The sequence below is a fragment of the Diadema antillarum genome, unplaced genomic scaffold, assembly GCF_040938485.1.
Source record: "Diadema antillarum isolate AM-2024a unplaced genomic scaffold, OU_Dant_1.0 scf00000055, whole genome shotgun sequence".
NCBI classification, from domain to species: Eukaryota; Metazoa; Echinodermata; class Echinoidea; order Diadematoida; family Diadematidae; genus Diadema; species Diadema antillarum.
This window is the reverse complement of record NW_027270944.1, coordinates 713,748-729,325: the sequence shown is the minus strand read 5'-3', so window position 1 is coordinate 729,325 and position 15,578 is coordinate 713,748. Positions and strand designations below refer to the sequence as shown.

Here is a 15,578-nt window from a genome sequence, read left to right as displayed (position 1 = left end):
TTCCTTAAGTTTGGGGCGTTTGGGCCCCCTGGGGGCCCCCTGGGTGGGGCATGGTGCCCATTTTAACAAATTGAGTTCCTAACCCCCTAGGGATGCTACCTGCCAAGTTTGGTGAAAATGGGTAATGGGGTTCTCAAGAAGAAGATGAAAATGTACAATTTAGGCCCCATTAGAACCCCTCCCCACCCCCCCTCCCCTGGGTCCCAAGGGGGGCACCCCTAATTTTGCCATGAACAAACTTGAAACTACAGTCATCAATGTACTAACTCATAGTATTAACTTAGCTCTATCACTTCTGGTTCTAGAGAAGAAGATTTTTACAGATTCCTTAATTTTGGGGGGTTTGGGCCCCCCTGGGGGCCCCCTGGGTGGGGCATGGTGCCCATTTTAACAAATTGAGTTCCTAACCCCCTAGGGATGCTACCTGCCAAGTTTGATGAAAATCGGTCTTGGGGTTTTCAAGAAGAAGATGAAAATGTAAAAAGTTTACGCACGACGCACGACGGACGACGGACGACGCACGACGGACGACGGACGACGCACGACGCACGACGCACGACGCACGACGCACGACGCACGACGGACGCCGGACGAAGGGCGATCGCAATAGCTCACTTGAGCCTTTGGCTCAGGTGAGCTAAAAAGGAAAAAAAAACCAACCAACAACAAAATTAGAAATCAACAAACACCAAGAGTTGCGCAACAGGCTGAATCAGCTCCGTTAAGGGAATACAAATGGTTAGTCCTGGAATGGTAAATGTCTCTCCAGCGAATGAGAGAGCGAGAGATGGCGGATTAGAGTCACTACTAGCCATGCCGGCTTCCTCATGGCTCCTCCTCCTCCTCCTCCTCCGCTGTATGTCCTCTCGTTCTTCCTCTCCCTACAGGAAGAAGAGTCTGTCGGAGAGCTCCAGTGACGGGGCCAGGTGGAGGTTCTGCCCGACGAGGTAGGCCAGCTTGTGGGCATACTGGCAGGGGGCTGGCACTCGCACCGTCCCCGGCCAGTTGTAGTAGAGGTGGGTGAGCTTGTACGCCAACCTGGCGATAAAGGAGACAGATATATATATATACACAGAGAGACTAGTTATCATGCCTTTATTTTGGCTGTAAGAAAATTGCGATTGAAGTAACCATTATGACGGCCAATAGGCATATATGTTAGTATACAAATGAATAGGCGACAGCTTCGGCTCCATGACATTTGCTCCTGCGACGATTGCTTTCATGAAATATCTGCCAGCTAAGCCAAATATGAATTCTACCCACAAACACAACCCTAGCCCTAATCCTTATTCTCACATCACACTAGACCTAAAACCCTAACCCTAAGTCCTTGGAGGAAATAAGATCAGAGCAACTGTCCCACAAGCAAATGTTGTTTCACCATCTGCTTCATTATCCAATTTTATCCACTTCTTTTCATCAGATTATAGTTGAGTGTAAAAATTCTTAATCTACAAAAAACAAACAAACAAACAATGACAACTGCAAATTTTGTGATCTCATTGATGGATCCTGACCTTAATATCTATGACTGCTGCTTTGAAACTAGACAGGAGAGCTCCAACACTAACTTACTCATATCTCTGTGACTTGGAAAGAAAAAATATGAAGGAATGCATCTCAAAGCGAAGAAACAACTGCAGCAGAAAATTTGTCATCAGAAACTTATTCCTTTGAATAGTGTACTGAATGATAATTCAGTTTGACGTGTCCCCTCCCCCTCCATTGTTGGCAAGTATGATCCTTTTCCCATTTAGAATTTCGTCACAAGACAACCCGTCATTCAAAATCTTGAAAGAGCACTGTGTGATAGGAGAGGGTCTGAGTGAGTGACATAAAAGGTTCAAAGTTTTGCAAACCTTTGTACATGGTCGGGCCGGAGCTTGGTGCTGTCGTGCACGACGACGTAGTGGGTCGGCGTGACCGTGCCCTGGCGCACGTGTTGCGAGACCAGGAAGAAGTCGTAGTAGTTCCGCCGCGTGATGGTGTGGTCAATGACCATGCCTGGCATGGGGTTCTCATACCTCCTGTTACGCTGTATATGTGTGTATGGTGGTCGTAAGTTGTGAAAGTAAGGGGATACCAGCGTCAGTATGCATTTTAAAGTGTTAGTACCACATGATGAATCACAGTTTGCAACTGTTAGTTAAAAACTGGTAAGCTTAGTGTAATGTAAGAGTGATTTAATTTTGCAAGTCCTTCTGCATTTCAATAGTGGCACAGACAAATATGACTTCAAACTACTTTAAGCTGTGAGAAGTGACTATATTCCCCCTGTGTCTGACAAACTACACCAAAGATTATTCTTTTGCATGTCACTCTTCCACAGAAACACACATTCATACTTGGACTGTACAGACAGCATCGCTTACATCTATGCTCAATTCATTTCTAGGACCATCAAATATCTATAAACAAAGCAGTCCCCTGAACACATGTCAAAAGAAATGTTAAAAAAACCAAAATAAACCAGATATCCCATGTCGAGGAAGGACAAGCTAAATTTAACTATCCTCTTTTGTACTGTAAACACGCAATTGCACTGTAGTAGATGGAAAATAATAATAATAATGATAATAATAACAATAATAATAATAACAATAATGATGGTAATAATAATAATAATAAGGAAAAGTAGAAATTACGCGGTGCGTAATATATGTCCCCGCCGAAGTAGCATTTAGTAGCAAAATGTACAATATTGGTAAAAAGATCAAGGTCAAAGGTCAAAGAAGTCAAAGGTCAAAATTCTATGTAGAAGTTTTGAAGCCCTTACCTAGTGCCATCACTTAAAGCAAACGGAATCAAAATCGGGTTAGAAATGGCGAAGGAGTAGCATTTTGTAGCCAATGTACAATATGGGTAAAAAATCAAGGTCAAGGGTCAAAGAAGTCAAAGATCAAAATTTTGTGTACAAGTTTTGAAGCCCTCACCTAGTGCCATCACATAAAGCAAACGGAATCGAAATCGGGTTAGAAATGGCGAAGGAGTAGCATTTGGTAGCAAAATATACAATACAGGTCAAAAATCAAGGTCAGAGGTCAAAGAAGTCCAAGGTCAAAATTCTGTGTAGAAGTTTTGAAGCCCTCACCTAGTGCCATCACTTAAAGCAAACGGAATTGAAATCGGGTTACAAATGGCGAAGGAGTAGCATTTTGTAGCAAAATGTACAATATAGGTCAAAAATCAAGGTCAAAGGTCAAAGAAGTCAAAGGTCAAAATTCTGTGTAGAAGTTTTGAAGCCCTCACCTAGTGCCATCACATAAAGCAAACGGAATCAAAATCGGGTTAGAAATGGCGAAGGAGTAGCATTTTGTAGGCAATGTACAATATAGGTCAAAAATCAAGGTCAAAGGTCAAAGAAGTCAAAGGTCAAAATTCTGTGTAGAAGTTTTGAAGCCCTCACCTAGTGCCATCATATAAAGCAAACGGAATCAAAATCGGGTTAGAAATGGCGAAGGAGTAGCATTTTGAAGCAAAATGTACAATATAGGTCAAAGGTCAAGGTCAAAGGACACAACTGAAATTCTGTATACAAGTTTCAAAGCTCCCATGTAGTGCTATCATATAAAGCAAACAGAATCAAAATCGGGTTAGAAATGGCGAAGGAGTAGCATTTTGAACATTTTGATCACACACGGACGCACAGACAGACGGACAGACAGACGGACAAACGGACACACACACGTACGGAGCCCGTTTCATAGTCCCCTGCTCAAACTCGTTCGGCGGGGACAATAATGATAATAATAATTATAACAATAATGATGATGATAATAATAATAGTAATAATAACAAGGAAAAGTAGAAATTACGCGGTGCGTAAAATATGTCCCCGCCGGAAGTAGCATTTAGTAGCAAAATGTACAATATCGGTAAAAAATTAAGGTCAAAGGTCAAAGAAGTCAAAGGTCAAAATTCTGTGTAGAAGTTTTGAAGCCCTCACCTAGTGCCATCACAAAAAGCAAACGGAATCGAAATCGGGTTAGAAATGGCGAAGGAGTAGCATTTTGTAGCCAATGTACAATATAGGTCAAAAATCAAGGTCAAAGGTCAAAGAAGTCAAAGGTCAAAATTCTGTGTAGAAGTGTTAGCCCTCACCTAGTGCCATCACATAAAGAAAACGGAAATGAAATTGGGTTAGAAATGGCAAAGGAGTAGCATTTTGTAGCAAAATGTACAATGCAGGTCAAAAATCAAGGTCAAAGGTCAAAGAAGTCAAAGGTCAAAATTCTGTGTAGAAGTTTTGAAGCCCTCACCTAGTGCCATCACATAAAGCAAACGGAATCGAAATCGGGTTAGAAATGGCGAAGGAGTAGCATTTTGTAGCAAAATGTACAATATAGGTCAAAAATCAAGGTCAAAGGTCAAAGTCAAAGGTCAAAATTCTGTGTAGAAGTTTTGAAGCCCTCACCTAGTGCCATCACATAAAGCAAACGGAATCGAAATCGGGTTAGAAATGGCGAAGGAGTAGCATTTTGTAGCAAAATGTACAATATAGGTCAAAAATCAAGGTCAAAGGTCAAAGAAGTCAAAGGTCAAAATTCTATGTAGAAGTTTTGAAGCCCTCACCTAGTGCCATCACATAAAGCAAACGGAATCGAAATCGGGTTAGAAATGGCGAAGGAGTAGCATTTTGTAGCCAATGTACAATATAGGTAAAAAATCAAGGTCAAAGGTCAAAGAAGTCAAAGGTCAAAATTCTGTGTAGAAGTTTTGAAGCCCTCACCTAGTGCCATCACATAAAGCAAACGGAATCGAAATCGGGTTAGAAATGGCGAAGGAGTAGCATTTTGTAGCCAATGTACAATATAGGTCAAAAATCAAGGTCAAAGGTCAAAGAAGTCAAAGGTCAAAATTCTGTGTAGAAGTTTTGAAGCCCTCACCTAGTGCCATCACATAAAGCAAACGGAATCGAAATCGGGTTAGAAATGGCGAAGGAGTAGCATTTTGAAGCAAAATGTACAATAAAGGTCAAAGGTCAAGGTCAAAGGTCACAACTGAAATTCTGTGTAGAAGTTTCAAAGCTCCCATGTAGCGCTATCATATAAAGCAAACAGAATCAAAATTGGCTCATAAATGACAGAGAAGTAGCAAATTGAACATTTTGATCACACACGGACGCACAGACAGACAGACGGACGGACAGACGGACGGACAGACGGACGGACGGACACACGGACACACACACGTACGGAGCCCGTTTCATAGTCCCCTGCTCGAACTCGTTCGGCGGGGACAATAATAATAACAACAACAACAACAGCAGCAGCAACAATAATAATTGTAATCACAATCATAATAATAATAGTGGCCATTTGTATAATGCACAGATCTATCCACCTGTCGGTGCTAATGTGCTAAAAAAAAAATGAAAAGAGAAAAATATGGATGAGGGTGGGGAGAGGAGGGGGACGGGAGGGGGACGGGAGGGGAGGGGGAGAGGGGAGAAGGAGAGGGGAAGAGAAGGGAGGAGGGAAGGGGTATGAGGAGAAAGGCTTCAATGGCAGGGGTGGACTGGAGGGTGTGAGCACTCACATCTATGGCAAAGATGCGAGTGTTGATCCGCTTCTGGACGACTACGATGGCTAGCTGGGGCTGGTAGGTCTCGCCAAACATGGCGAAGCACTGGGAGAGCTGCTCCTGCTCGTACGTCCCCACCACGTTCAGCTGGCCGTCGCCGACGCCATCGCGGAAGATGACGATCTTCTCTGGCAGGCAGTGGTTAATCTGGGGTGGAGGAAGGGTGAAGGGAAGAACACCCAGATGCAAAATATGTGTACTTATAATCATGAATACGGAGAAGAATAACAGGCTACGACAACTTGGAACAAACATTTAATTTAAGCACAAGCAGGGCTTAATACAGTGCACTCCTATTATAAGAAACATGGTTACAATGAAACTCTTGATGCAACAAAAATCTTGTTACAATGCAATAAGAATTAAGGTGCCAAAATCATGCCTGTATATCTTTGATACTTAATTGTTGAGCTATAACAAAATTTGAATATAAATGAAACTAGAAATGTCGCTATGGCGACTGGTATGCCTCCGCCATAATTCATGATTCTTCTAATAGGTCTATAGTACATGTGGACAATGTGTGATTACATTTTCACCAAATTTTCAAAATATTAAAATGACATGTTTGTCACAAATGTATTGAATGTTCACCTTCCTTGACCTACATGTATGTTTAATTGGATGAATAGGAGAGTATGTATTTGGGGACTTAAGAACTTTAACTTGACTTTGACCCTTCCATAAGTTTATGCACTGAGTAATTTTCAAGGTATGGAGAAAAGTGCAGTTTATGTATTGAACAGTAAATTATCATTTCCATCTGGCCTTTGATTTATAAGAGAATCACTGTCAGGCAGAACATACATAAATATGTACTAAGTTTCAAGATAACTTGAGCCACTTCCGAGATATGGAGAAAGAAGTAAGTTCAGCACGTTCACTTGATCTTTGACCTTTTGACCTTTGACCTTCTTGGCCTAAAAAAAAATCCCAGAGAATCTCTATTGGGTTATACATGCATACATCAAGTTAAAAAAAAATAATCCTGCTGGCATTGCATAAATATCAGGAAAATAGTAAAATTTTGAAGTATTGCCCTTGACCTTTGACCCCTGACCTTTGACCCCATGAACCCCAATTCCCTAGATAACCACCGCCGGTCAGTACATGCTTATATACTATGTTCCATGAAGATACCTTGAACAATTTCCAAGATCTACAGAGAAAAAAGTGAAATTTCAACATTTTACTTGACCTTTTGACCTTTGACCTTTTGACCTCATGACCCAAACTTTCACCAGAGAATCCTAATTGGGTAATACATGTATACACTAAGTTTCAAGAAAATATCTTCAGGCATTGCATAGACTTGGTGGATAAAGTGAAATCTTATGTATTTGACCTTGACCTTTTGACATTTGACCTTGAGCATGTGCACCCAAAAGTTGATAGGCACAACTTTACCCCCTAATACACATACATGCCAAGTTTCATTAGGATACCTCTAAAGGTTTTGATAGTAACCCTGTCCACAAAATTCATTACGGACGGACGGAAGGACGGACGGACGGACAACCCGAAAACATAATGCCTCCGGCACCACTTCGTGGCGGAGGCATAAAAACAAACAAACAAACAAACAAACAAACTGCGAGTCCAGAGGACATCATTCTAACAGGAGTCATCTGTACTAAAAGTCCAACATTCCATGAGGCACCACTACCATCTGTACAAAATACGATCCCATTCCCCCATTGGATGATATCTGCCAAATAAAATTCAGCCACCAATTTCCAAGAAGATAACCATGTGGAAAGTTAAAACCTAAGGATCCTGAGCTATTGATAAAGCTCACTCCAGCCAGGAGTACAAAAGAGTATAGAGTATAGAGTTTACTGTAAACACATGAGTGAAAATTTCATCAAATTAGACACATATCAAGAAAGAAATGAAAATCTGAAGTTTTGCTCCATTTCAAAAAACACTTGTTGAACAGTCAAGATTCCAAAGTCTCAAATCTTAATACATCTGACTGATCATGATTTAAGGTTACTGAGCCAGGAGCAAGATTGTGTTTTACACTTTTATAGCAGAAAAGTTGCATTTTTGTCAATGGAAAATAATGAGGGGATGACATAATTGACTCACTAATTGCATATTGAATGTTGACTGTTAGAGAACCGTTCTTCAAAAATATGCAAAATTTCACAAATTTCATGCTTTTTTTATCCAATTTTGACCAATTTTTTTCCCCAATGTTTTGCTTGTAAAATTTGATTCTTTCTTTCCAGACTAGCTTTTTCAATGATCAGAAAATTCCCCTTCAAATATGTCTTGCAAAACTCACATCATGGTACTTCTTGATGGCGGCGGCAAAGCACAGCTTGAGACCATCAATGAGCTCCTGTGATGCCGTCTGAAGACAGACCCTGGAGTACCAGCGGGTCAGGTCACTGTTTGGGGTGAGGGGTGTTCACAGGAAAAAACAACTTTTAGCATTTAAGCAGAGGTGATTCAAGGTTGCTGTTAAAAGTGGAAATTTTCCCTAGACACAGTTCGGCCGGGTAAGATAATTTTCAGACAGTCATATTTATTGAAGAAGCAAACAGCTCACCGTTGCCACAGCAGAAAAGGGTTTTGACAGCAGATACTGCGGTAAAAGGTAATTGGTCAGCGTTATGACAGCATATTTACTCAAGCTACAGGATTACATACATGATGACAACTACGAATAACACAGGAGTTATACCCCTATAATATACATATCTTGAAATCAAAGATATAAAATGAGATACATTTCAACAAGCATAAAATTTGCATGTTTATTCTTGCACTAGCTTCATGTTGTGCGAAATGCACAAAGATATCCACCTCACGAAAATTCCCACTTTTACGGCAGTAGTGTACTTGCAACACTTCCGTTTGTTTGTTCGCTTGTTTGTCTTTATAGAAGCAATGTCTGATTAAGTAACCAGTTTCTGTGCTCAAATGTCGCATAAGAGCTACTTCAAAAGCTATGTGAAAATTCTAACAGCTTCTTTCCCTGGTTTGCATTGAAATGATTTTGTAGCAACATGTCTTCAGAAAGATTTTGCAGAAACAACAGCACATTTTTCTTCCAAGAGATTTGATTTTGCTGTGTCGTTGTTATTCTTAAATCCAAGTCCCCTAACAGTGAGAAGAGAATGACATTATGAGAAATGTATGTCTCAAAATGATAAATTGTTATCAATTCTTGCCATCGATATCATCATCTTACCCATGAAAATGCAAATTGGATAATTGAGGTCACACGGCAAATAATCTCATACTTTTCCCTTCCTTGGTCCAGATTCCACAAACAATATAATTCAGTTTTCACATACAGTAATGACCCGTGTCACCAAGAAAAAGACTGGCTATCGTATAGCGTTGTTTGTGAAGGGTTTCTTACCGGTTCATGCTGGCAACAAATGCCCCTATGGACTTCTTGCCCCTGGCTGGATCGTGATAGACGTCAATGCCTATCACCATCAGCTTACTCTGTCGACACAGATAAACACAAGACAACATGATAACAAAATGCCATCACCTTTTTTAGGCGTTAACAGACATGCAAGTGCCAGTAGCAAATCTCAAAATATCCGTGAACATTAGGACATTCTTGATGAATGTCTACAGCAAACTACTGATGCTATAAATGCTCGAGCACAAATAAAATCAGTATTAATCTCCTACCTGGAAGTGATACCATGCGCGATACAAATGGAAGAAGACAATGCTGAATGAGAACTGAATGGGACAAGCTGCAGTCATGGAACTACAACACTTCAAGGCATATCAACATGGTAATTCATAAAAGTCTGCTAGAAGGTGGATCAGGCCCCCAGGTGCCGCCACACTTACCAGTGGGATCTCCAGGGCCCAGAGCTCGCCGCCCAGCTTACAGTTGATCTGCAGGGCAATCTTCTGTGTCACACTCCTCAGCTTCTGCATCTGCGAGATGGTACGTGCGTTGATCACCTACACATGGGGAAAACATCATAGCAAAGTATTCGCAGATGGGTCACATTATCAGTGCATAATGAATATTCATTGCGCTTTCCCTCTTGTTGTGTACCACAACACGACATTTATGCGCAAGGTCTCTATATCAACAATTCCATGCATGCTGATACAGCATCAGTTGGAGTGTAATGGCATCACTAGTTGAATGAGAGTAGCTTTTGACGAGGTTTCTTACAGGATAGCACTTCAGCCTCTCAGAAATCAGGTTTGAATTCTGATAATTATGCAATCTCCATAGAGCAAATGACAAACCATGGCATAGAATTCTGGGCTGCAATGTATGACAGTCCTAGAACAAATTGAGGATTCTACTGTACAAAGGACAGACTACATAAATATATTAATGAAGTTCGTGGAAGAGTCAGCATCACGCGAGTAGACAATATCAATTCTTATGCTGATACCAACCCAACGGGTAGGCATCATTAAAGCCATGGTGCATTTCCATGTTTAGTGACATATTAAATTCCTGGTAATAATTCTATTTTGATACAGCCTCGTTGCTCTGGATGTTTGGTTCTGCCAATTCTCAAATATTCTTTATCACTTGGAAATGCTGAATGAGAAATAATCTTGTAAACTCCATAGAGACCTGCCACGAAATACTGGGATGTGGGAATGGTGTAATACTGTTTTGTATGTTAAAATTATTACTTCTGAGATTCGGCTGTTCAAAATATGGTCTTGAAAGAAAGGAGTTCATCTTAGCTTTACTTGTACTCATTTCATGCAATGTTTGCTTTTATGACATGATGACAGAACAGTGTTTTTTGGCCTCTTGATTCACCATCTTATTTCCGTGCAAATCCCCAAACATTAAAATCTGGTTTTGAAGTATCAGGGTCTACAAATGTTGACAGGGCTCATGATTCTACTCACCTGGCTGGGAACGGGGGAATCCACACAGCACAGCTTCTTGAAGGCACTGTAGCGGTCGTCTCTTGAGGTGGGAAACACGGCAACCACCATTTGCAACTGGAAGAGAACAAACAGTGATTTTTTTTTTTTAATTCCTACCATCAAACTCTTTACATGCAATATTCACAGCCATCCACTATGCAATTATCTCCCCAAAATGTCAAATGAATAGACTCATAATGGATAAGAAGATTGATATGCAAATGCAGTCAGCAATAAAGTACATAAAGTATAAAAACCTATGGGATGATAGTACAGAAAAAACAAACAAACAAACAAAAAGCCAACTTGTCATTGAAAATGACAACGTGACTAAAAAACAAACAAGCAAAAAGAAAAAAAAAAATGCAGGGAATGACGAAATACACCAAAATTTGCGCTCAGAAATAATGTCTGGTCAGAGACAAGCTTTAATTCACTTTTCACTTTCAGCTCTGTTCCCGTCATCTGGCTAAACTGAAATTGTCCTGGCATACCTGGGCATTGATATTCTTCTTCACCACAGTGGTGTAGCTCTGTGTGCGGTCATCTTGCAGCTCAATACGGGCCGGATTTTGGACCTCAATGCCCATCTGGGGCCCAACCTGAAGGAAGGTCTTGACAAAGTCGGCCACCTTGGACGCGTCTCGCCGCGTGAAGACGATGAGCCAGTTGTGCAGCGGCACCTGAACAGAGCAGAGCAGAGCAGTGGTCAATCACTTTACGGTACCTCTTTCATGTGACATGATCTCCTGGGCTGATGACCAGCTTGCTGATCACTGTTTGTGAGATCTGGGGCAAACCTCAAGGGGTTGTTTACCATTCTTCCATATTTTCGAAAATAATGGCCCGTTTACACTAAGCACGGTACGAGCAATGGGCCGGGCTTTTGCTATGGTACACCAAAGGATCCATGTCTGGTTCTGTTAAAAAAGAATCAGTAATTCGGTACAAAATCACCCCAAATACTATTCTTATGTCAAAATCAAGAGCAACAAAATCAACAGTAGAAGATAAATTTTGCAACAAAATTATTAGTGGGGAAGTGATATTGTAACAGAACCAGACATGATTCCTTTTGGCGCACCATAGCAAAAACCCTGTTCCGTGACCCGTGACGGATTTGGTGTAAACGCAGCTTAAGTGTGGGACACACAACTCTGCCAGGCTTGCATCCTGCTTCTTGTAACGAGTGAGGTGAGATCATTCATCATCCATACCTCTCTCACAAAAAGGAGAGTGATGTCTCTATTTTACGTTCTATCTCAGGGCCCATTCTAAAGAGCAATGCACTGCATATGTTCCTCTCCCCCATACCCATTTAGGCAATCAAAGGCCGGCTAAAACTTACACCGTACTAAATCTTCATGTCCTATCTTTCCCCAACGGTGGACACCAGAACTTAATTCTGAATGCTCTGTGACATGGGTCTCCTTCAATCTATATTACACTTACAGTCGTATGTCACAAGTCCTGAAGTTTCACATGATATTCATCCAGATTTCTTTTTCTTTATTTTCTCAGTCCTTTCCCTTATTCTCATAAAGATTTGGGCAGAAAAGGCTGGCTCATTTATTACTTGCCACCAACTCATACCTGACAAGGCAATATATATCATGGTATAATAAATGAGTTTAACAGAGTTTAACATAACAGAGACCTCCCAACCTTTCTAACTGAAAAACATGGATGATTTGGCTCAAAAATAGGAAAGAAAGAGCAGTTTCCTGAGGAGTGTGTAGTAAAATTATCAAGAGAAATAAGAAACTCCAACTGAAACAAAAGCTGAGAATGGTTAAAATTCACATTCTTTCCTCCAAATTCAGAACGATTTGGAGGTCTGCATAATGAATGGTGTTGGTCTTTGGAAACTTCAATAGGAAATTGAAATTTTCAAATGATGAGCAATACAGGCATGCTCTGATCCGCATCGACTTTGACAATGATGTTCCAACCCAAAATCAGGGAAAAAATTACTCCCCCATCCACCTCTTTGCCACCCACTCACAAAATTTCACACCTACCCCTGAGATGACCGCTGAGCGTGTGGCCTCGCGACCCCAGTCGGCCTCCCGTGAGGCTGTGAAAGACGTATTCCCCAGTCTGATCTTCTCTGGTGGGAGCTGCCTTCCTGGGAGCTGGTGCATTGAAGAGATTTTAGACAAATGGATAACAAAAATGAAATCATGAATCATATCCAGGTCTCCAATGTGGAGTGAACACTCATGAGTAATATGGTCCCATTTTAACCTCTTCAGCATCAACAGTGTCTGTTGCCACAGGCAATTGTATTGTCATCTGGCAATGCAAGGTGTCCAATTGTGAACTTATGCCTTGTGAAATGCATACATGTGTGTGCGAGAGATATGCATGTGATATATGTATTACAAATATTTCTAGATCAAACATATTGTTCATCAACTGGTCAATGGTGGCCATCTGTTTCCAAAGGCCACCTTTTACACTTCCCATGAGCGGATGCTATGTATGCAGAAGTTAATCTCACCCGTATCAGATCATTGTCGAGCTCCAAGCCCCACCCACTCAGCTCCCTGTGGGCGTCCTCGTTGGCGTACACGTTCTTGATGAACTTTGCCACTGAGTGGCGGCGCTGCTCCGGCGTCACCCTCGTGTGCATCGCCAGGTCCTTCAGTGTCACGATGAAAAAGCAATAATACTCGCAGTAAGGTCACTTGCTACTAGAATGCATCACATAAACCGAAAAACTGCAAAAAGATTTTAAGCTTGCAATCGGCCTTTCCTGAGCTGGACCATGTGCATATCTTATAGTTACATCAATGGATGTTCTGAATATGGAGGTATAGCTTCAAGTAAACAAGACACAAAAAGAGACAAAAATGACTGCCCTGTCTTTCTTACTGCAGGCAAAAGCTCACTCTTGCAAAGTGTCATGACAGGATGCCTAAACACAGATACTGATCAATACTAGCTTAAAATGACAAATCATAAGGGCATTCACAATAGCAGTAGTAGGTAGCATTGAGGGCACTTCAAGCCCACACCAAATGTAAGAATCTAAATCAAAGCTACACCACGTAAAAACAAAATGTTTAGTACTGGCTGTTGAATATGACACAAATAATCAACCTTCTAATTTTTCGATGACAACACGAAACTAGAAAAGCTCTCTGAGAGCGCAGACCTCCACCAAGCATGCAGCTCATTTCCACCATTGATCTTGTTCTTCCATAGAGATATCAGTGATTTCCACCCATACGTACTACTACTAGTACTAGTAGTCACCCCATTTCCCAATATAGAAACCTTTGTTATGTCATAAACCATCAGATGCATGGCCCACCTCGCCCCAGCAGAAACTAGGGCACGCACTTTAGTGCGCGCATGCAAACCTCAAGTACGCGCAGCCTGAACTCCCAATTTCATTGACCCTACCTGCCAAAATATCAAAATCCTTCATAAATTCCCCCAAAATTCTTGGATCACTACCAAAAGTTAATCGTTTGTAACTCCTGTCATTCTCAACCTTTCCTGCGAGTTCATCCCAATCCGTTCACTACTTTTTGAGTTATTTTGCACACGGACAAACTAACTAACGAACGAACTAACTAACGAACAAACCAACGGTAACGAAAACATAACCTCCCCCCTTGGCGGATGTAATAAACATAAACTACCAATCTTCATATAACCCAATTGTATACTTCATCTTCTGCCGTGCTATAAGTAGTGCATAGAAGCTCTATTTCATATAAGATGAAAGCAAGGCCATTGAACAAAATATCTTTATGGAACAAACCACTCCAGAAATATATTTGCCATTGCACAAGTTATCATTACAAACAATAGACACATTTATAAGATTTAACAAGCAGATACATCCTATAAGCAAAATGTATCACATTCATTGTAGCCTATGCTCTAATACTACTGTGTAAAAGACAAAAATGCCTGCATTGAATAGATTATTGTCAAATGATATGTCAGTGAATAAAGTACCTTTGTATGAGGAAAAAAAAAAGACACACACACATACACACAAACAACAATCTTCGGCAGGACTAGAGCATAGCCTTGCCTAGCTACATCCATATTGTCAAAAGAGTGATCACTTGTGCCATCATCTTCATTAGCATTGACCATTTGTTTACTATGTCATCAAATATCCTCTTCCAGTGAAAGGTTCATGTTGATGTAGGGCAATTTGTCAATCAGTTGCAGTGAAAGCTTGTTGTCAAGTTGAAAGGATGGTGTAGGTGGGCTACCACAATTCAGAGGATGAAACACAGGGAACACTCGACAGAACTCTGCGAACATAGGGAGTGCAAAGAAGGATGTACCGATGTCATAGTGGCGACCATTCCATACCTTCATGACTCTGAAATCCGCTCGCATGTCGTCCGTCAGACCGGTTCGACTGGACAGCTCTGGAATGAGTCTGATCTCTTCCTCCTGGGGAGTCTGCGATAGTACAGGACATTTAACAAATGAACAGGAAGACAAGAACTGCATGACACAAACTGTATGAGAAGCTTCTGTTCAGGGTCGATATGGCATGACATTGTATCAACTTACTCATAACAAGTTCAACATCACGTCACTACAGAAGAAATTATTCATCTGACCATTCTGCTGGTGACTTCAATCTCCACAGGGAAGAAGAGTGTAACACATCTCCCCAGTGAGTGAACATGAAATTTTATATGTTCTCTCATTTACTATAAAATATTAATGAATTCATACATGCAACACCTCACAGAAGTCGATTGATGTGCAGTGATGAAGAAGGCCATGCCTTGCTAAAATGACGCCACAGAATCACAAGCAAGGCTGAATAATGATATGAACACTTGAAGTGTATCAGAACTCTATGTCTATGCACAACAACAAACAGGACAAATATCTGTCCTCTGTACTGTTGACTGAAATAATTTTTGCACTTTCTCTGTACAGTAGATACCCACCCCTGGCCTGTTTTGTTGTCTTCTCTTGATCCTGCTGATGAGAAGGGGCTGACCTGGGTCAGTGATCTCAAGGTTGTAGCTCTTCCTGGAGTTGGATGAAACATAAAAAACATACACACATCAACAACAGCCACAAATGCACACATAAAAAACACAAAGAGA

The 15,578-nt window shown here is 41.0% G+C and overlaps 1 protein-coding gene across 1 annotated transcript in view; it reads right to left on the bottom strand.

Moving 5' to 3' along the window:
• Positions 1–641: 641 nt before the first annotated feature.
• The window catches only part of LOC139715771 (piwi-like protein 1), a 29,887-nt gene continuing 14,950 nt past the window's right edge, over positions 642–15,578 (bottom strand). The window contains exons 10-21 of the mRNA XM_071627311.1: positions 15,417–15,501; positions 14,821–14,913; positions 12,980–13,120; positions 12,498–12,611; positions 10,971–11,159; positions 10,456–10,551; positions 9,415–9,531; positions 8,963–9,051; positions 7,877–7,982; positions 5,542–5,733; positions 1,863–2,038; positions 642–1,038 (exon numbers count right to left, since the gene is read on the bottom strand). Of these exons, the coding sequence (XP_071483412.1) occupies positions 882–1,038; positions 1,863–2,038; positions 5,542–5,733; positions 7,877–7,982; positions 8,963–9,051; positions 9,415–9,531; positions 10,456–10,551; positions 10,971–11,159; positions 12,498–12,611; positions 12,980–13,120; positions 14,821–14,913; positions 15,417–15,501 (1,555 nt within the window). The 3' untranslated portion in view covers positions 642–881. The remainder of the gene's footprint in view (positions 1,039–1,862; positions 2,039–5,541; positions 5,734–7,876; positions 7,983–8,962; positions 9,052–9,414; positions 9,532–10,455; positions 10,552–10,970; positions 11,160–12,497; positions 12,612–12,979; positions 13,121–14,820; positions 14,914–15,416; positions 15,502–15,578) is intronic.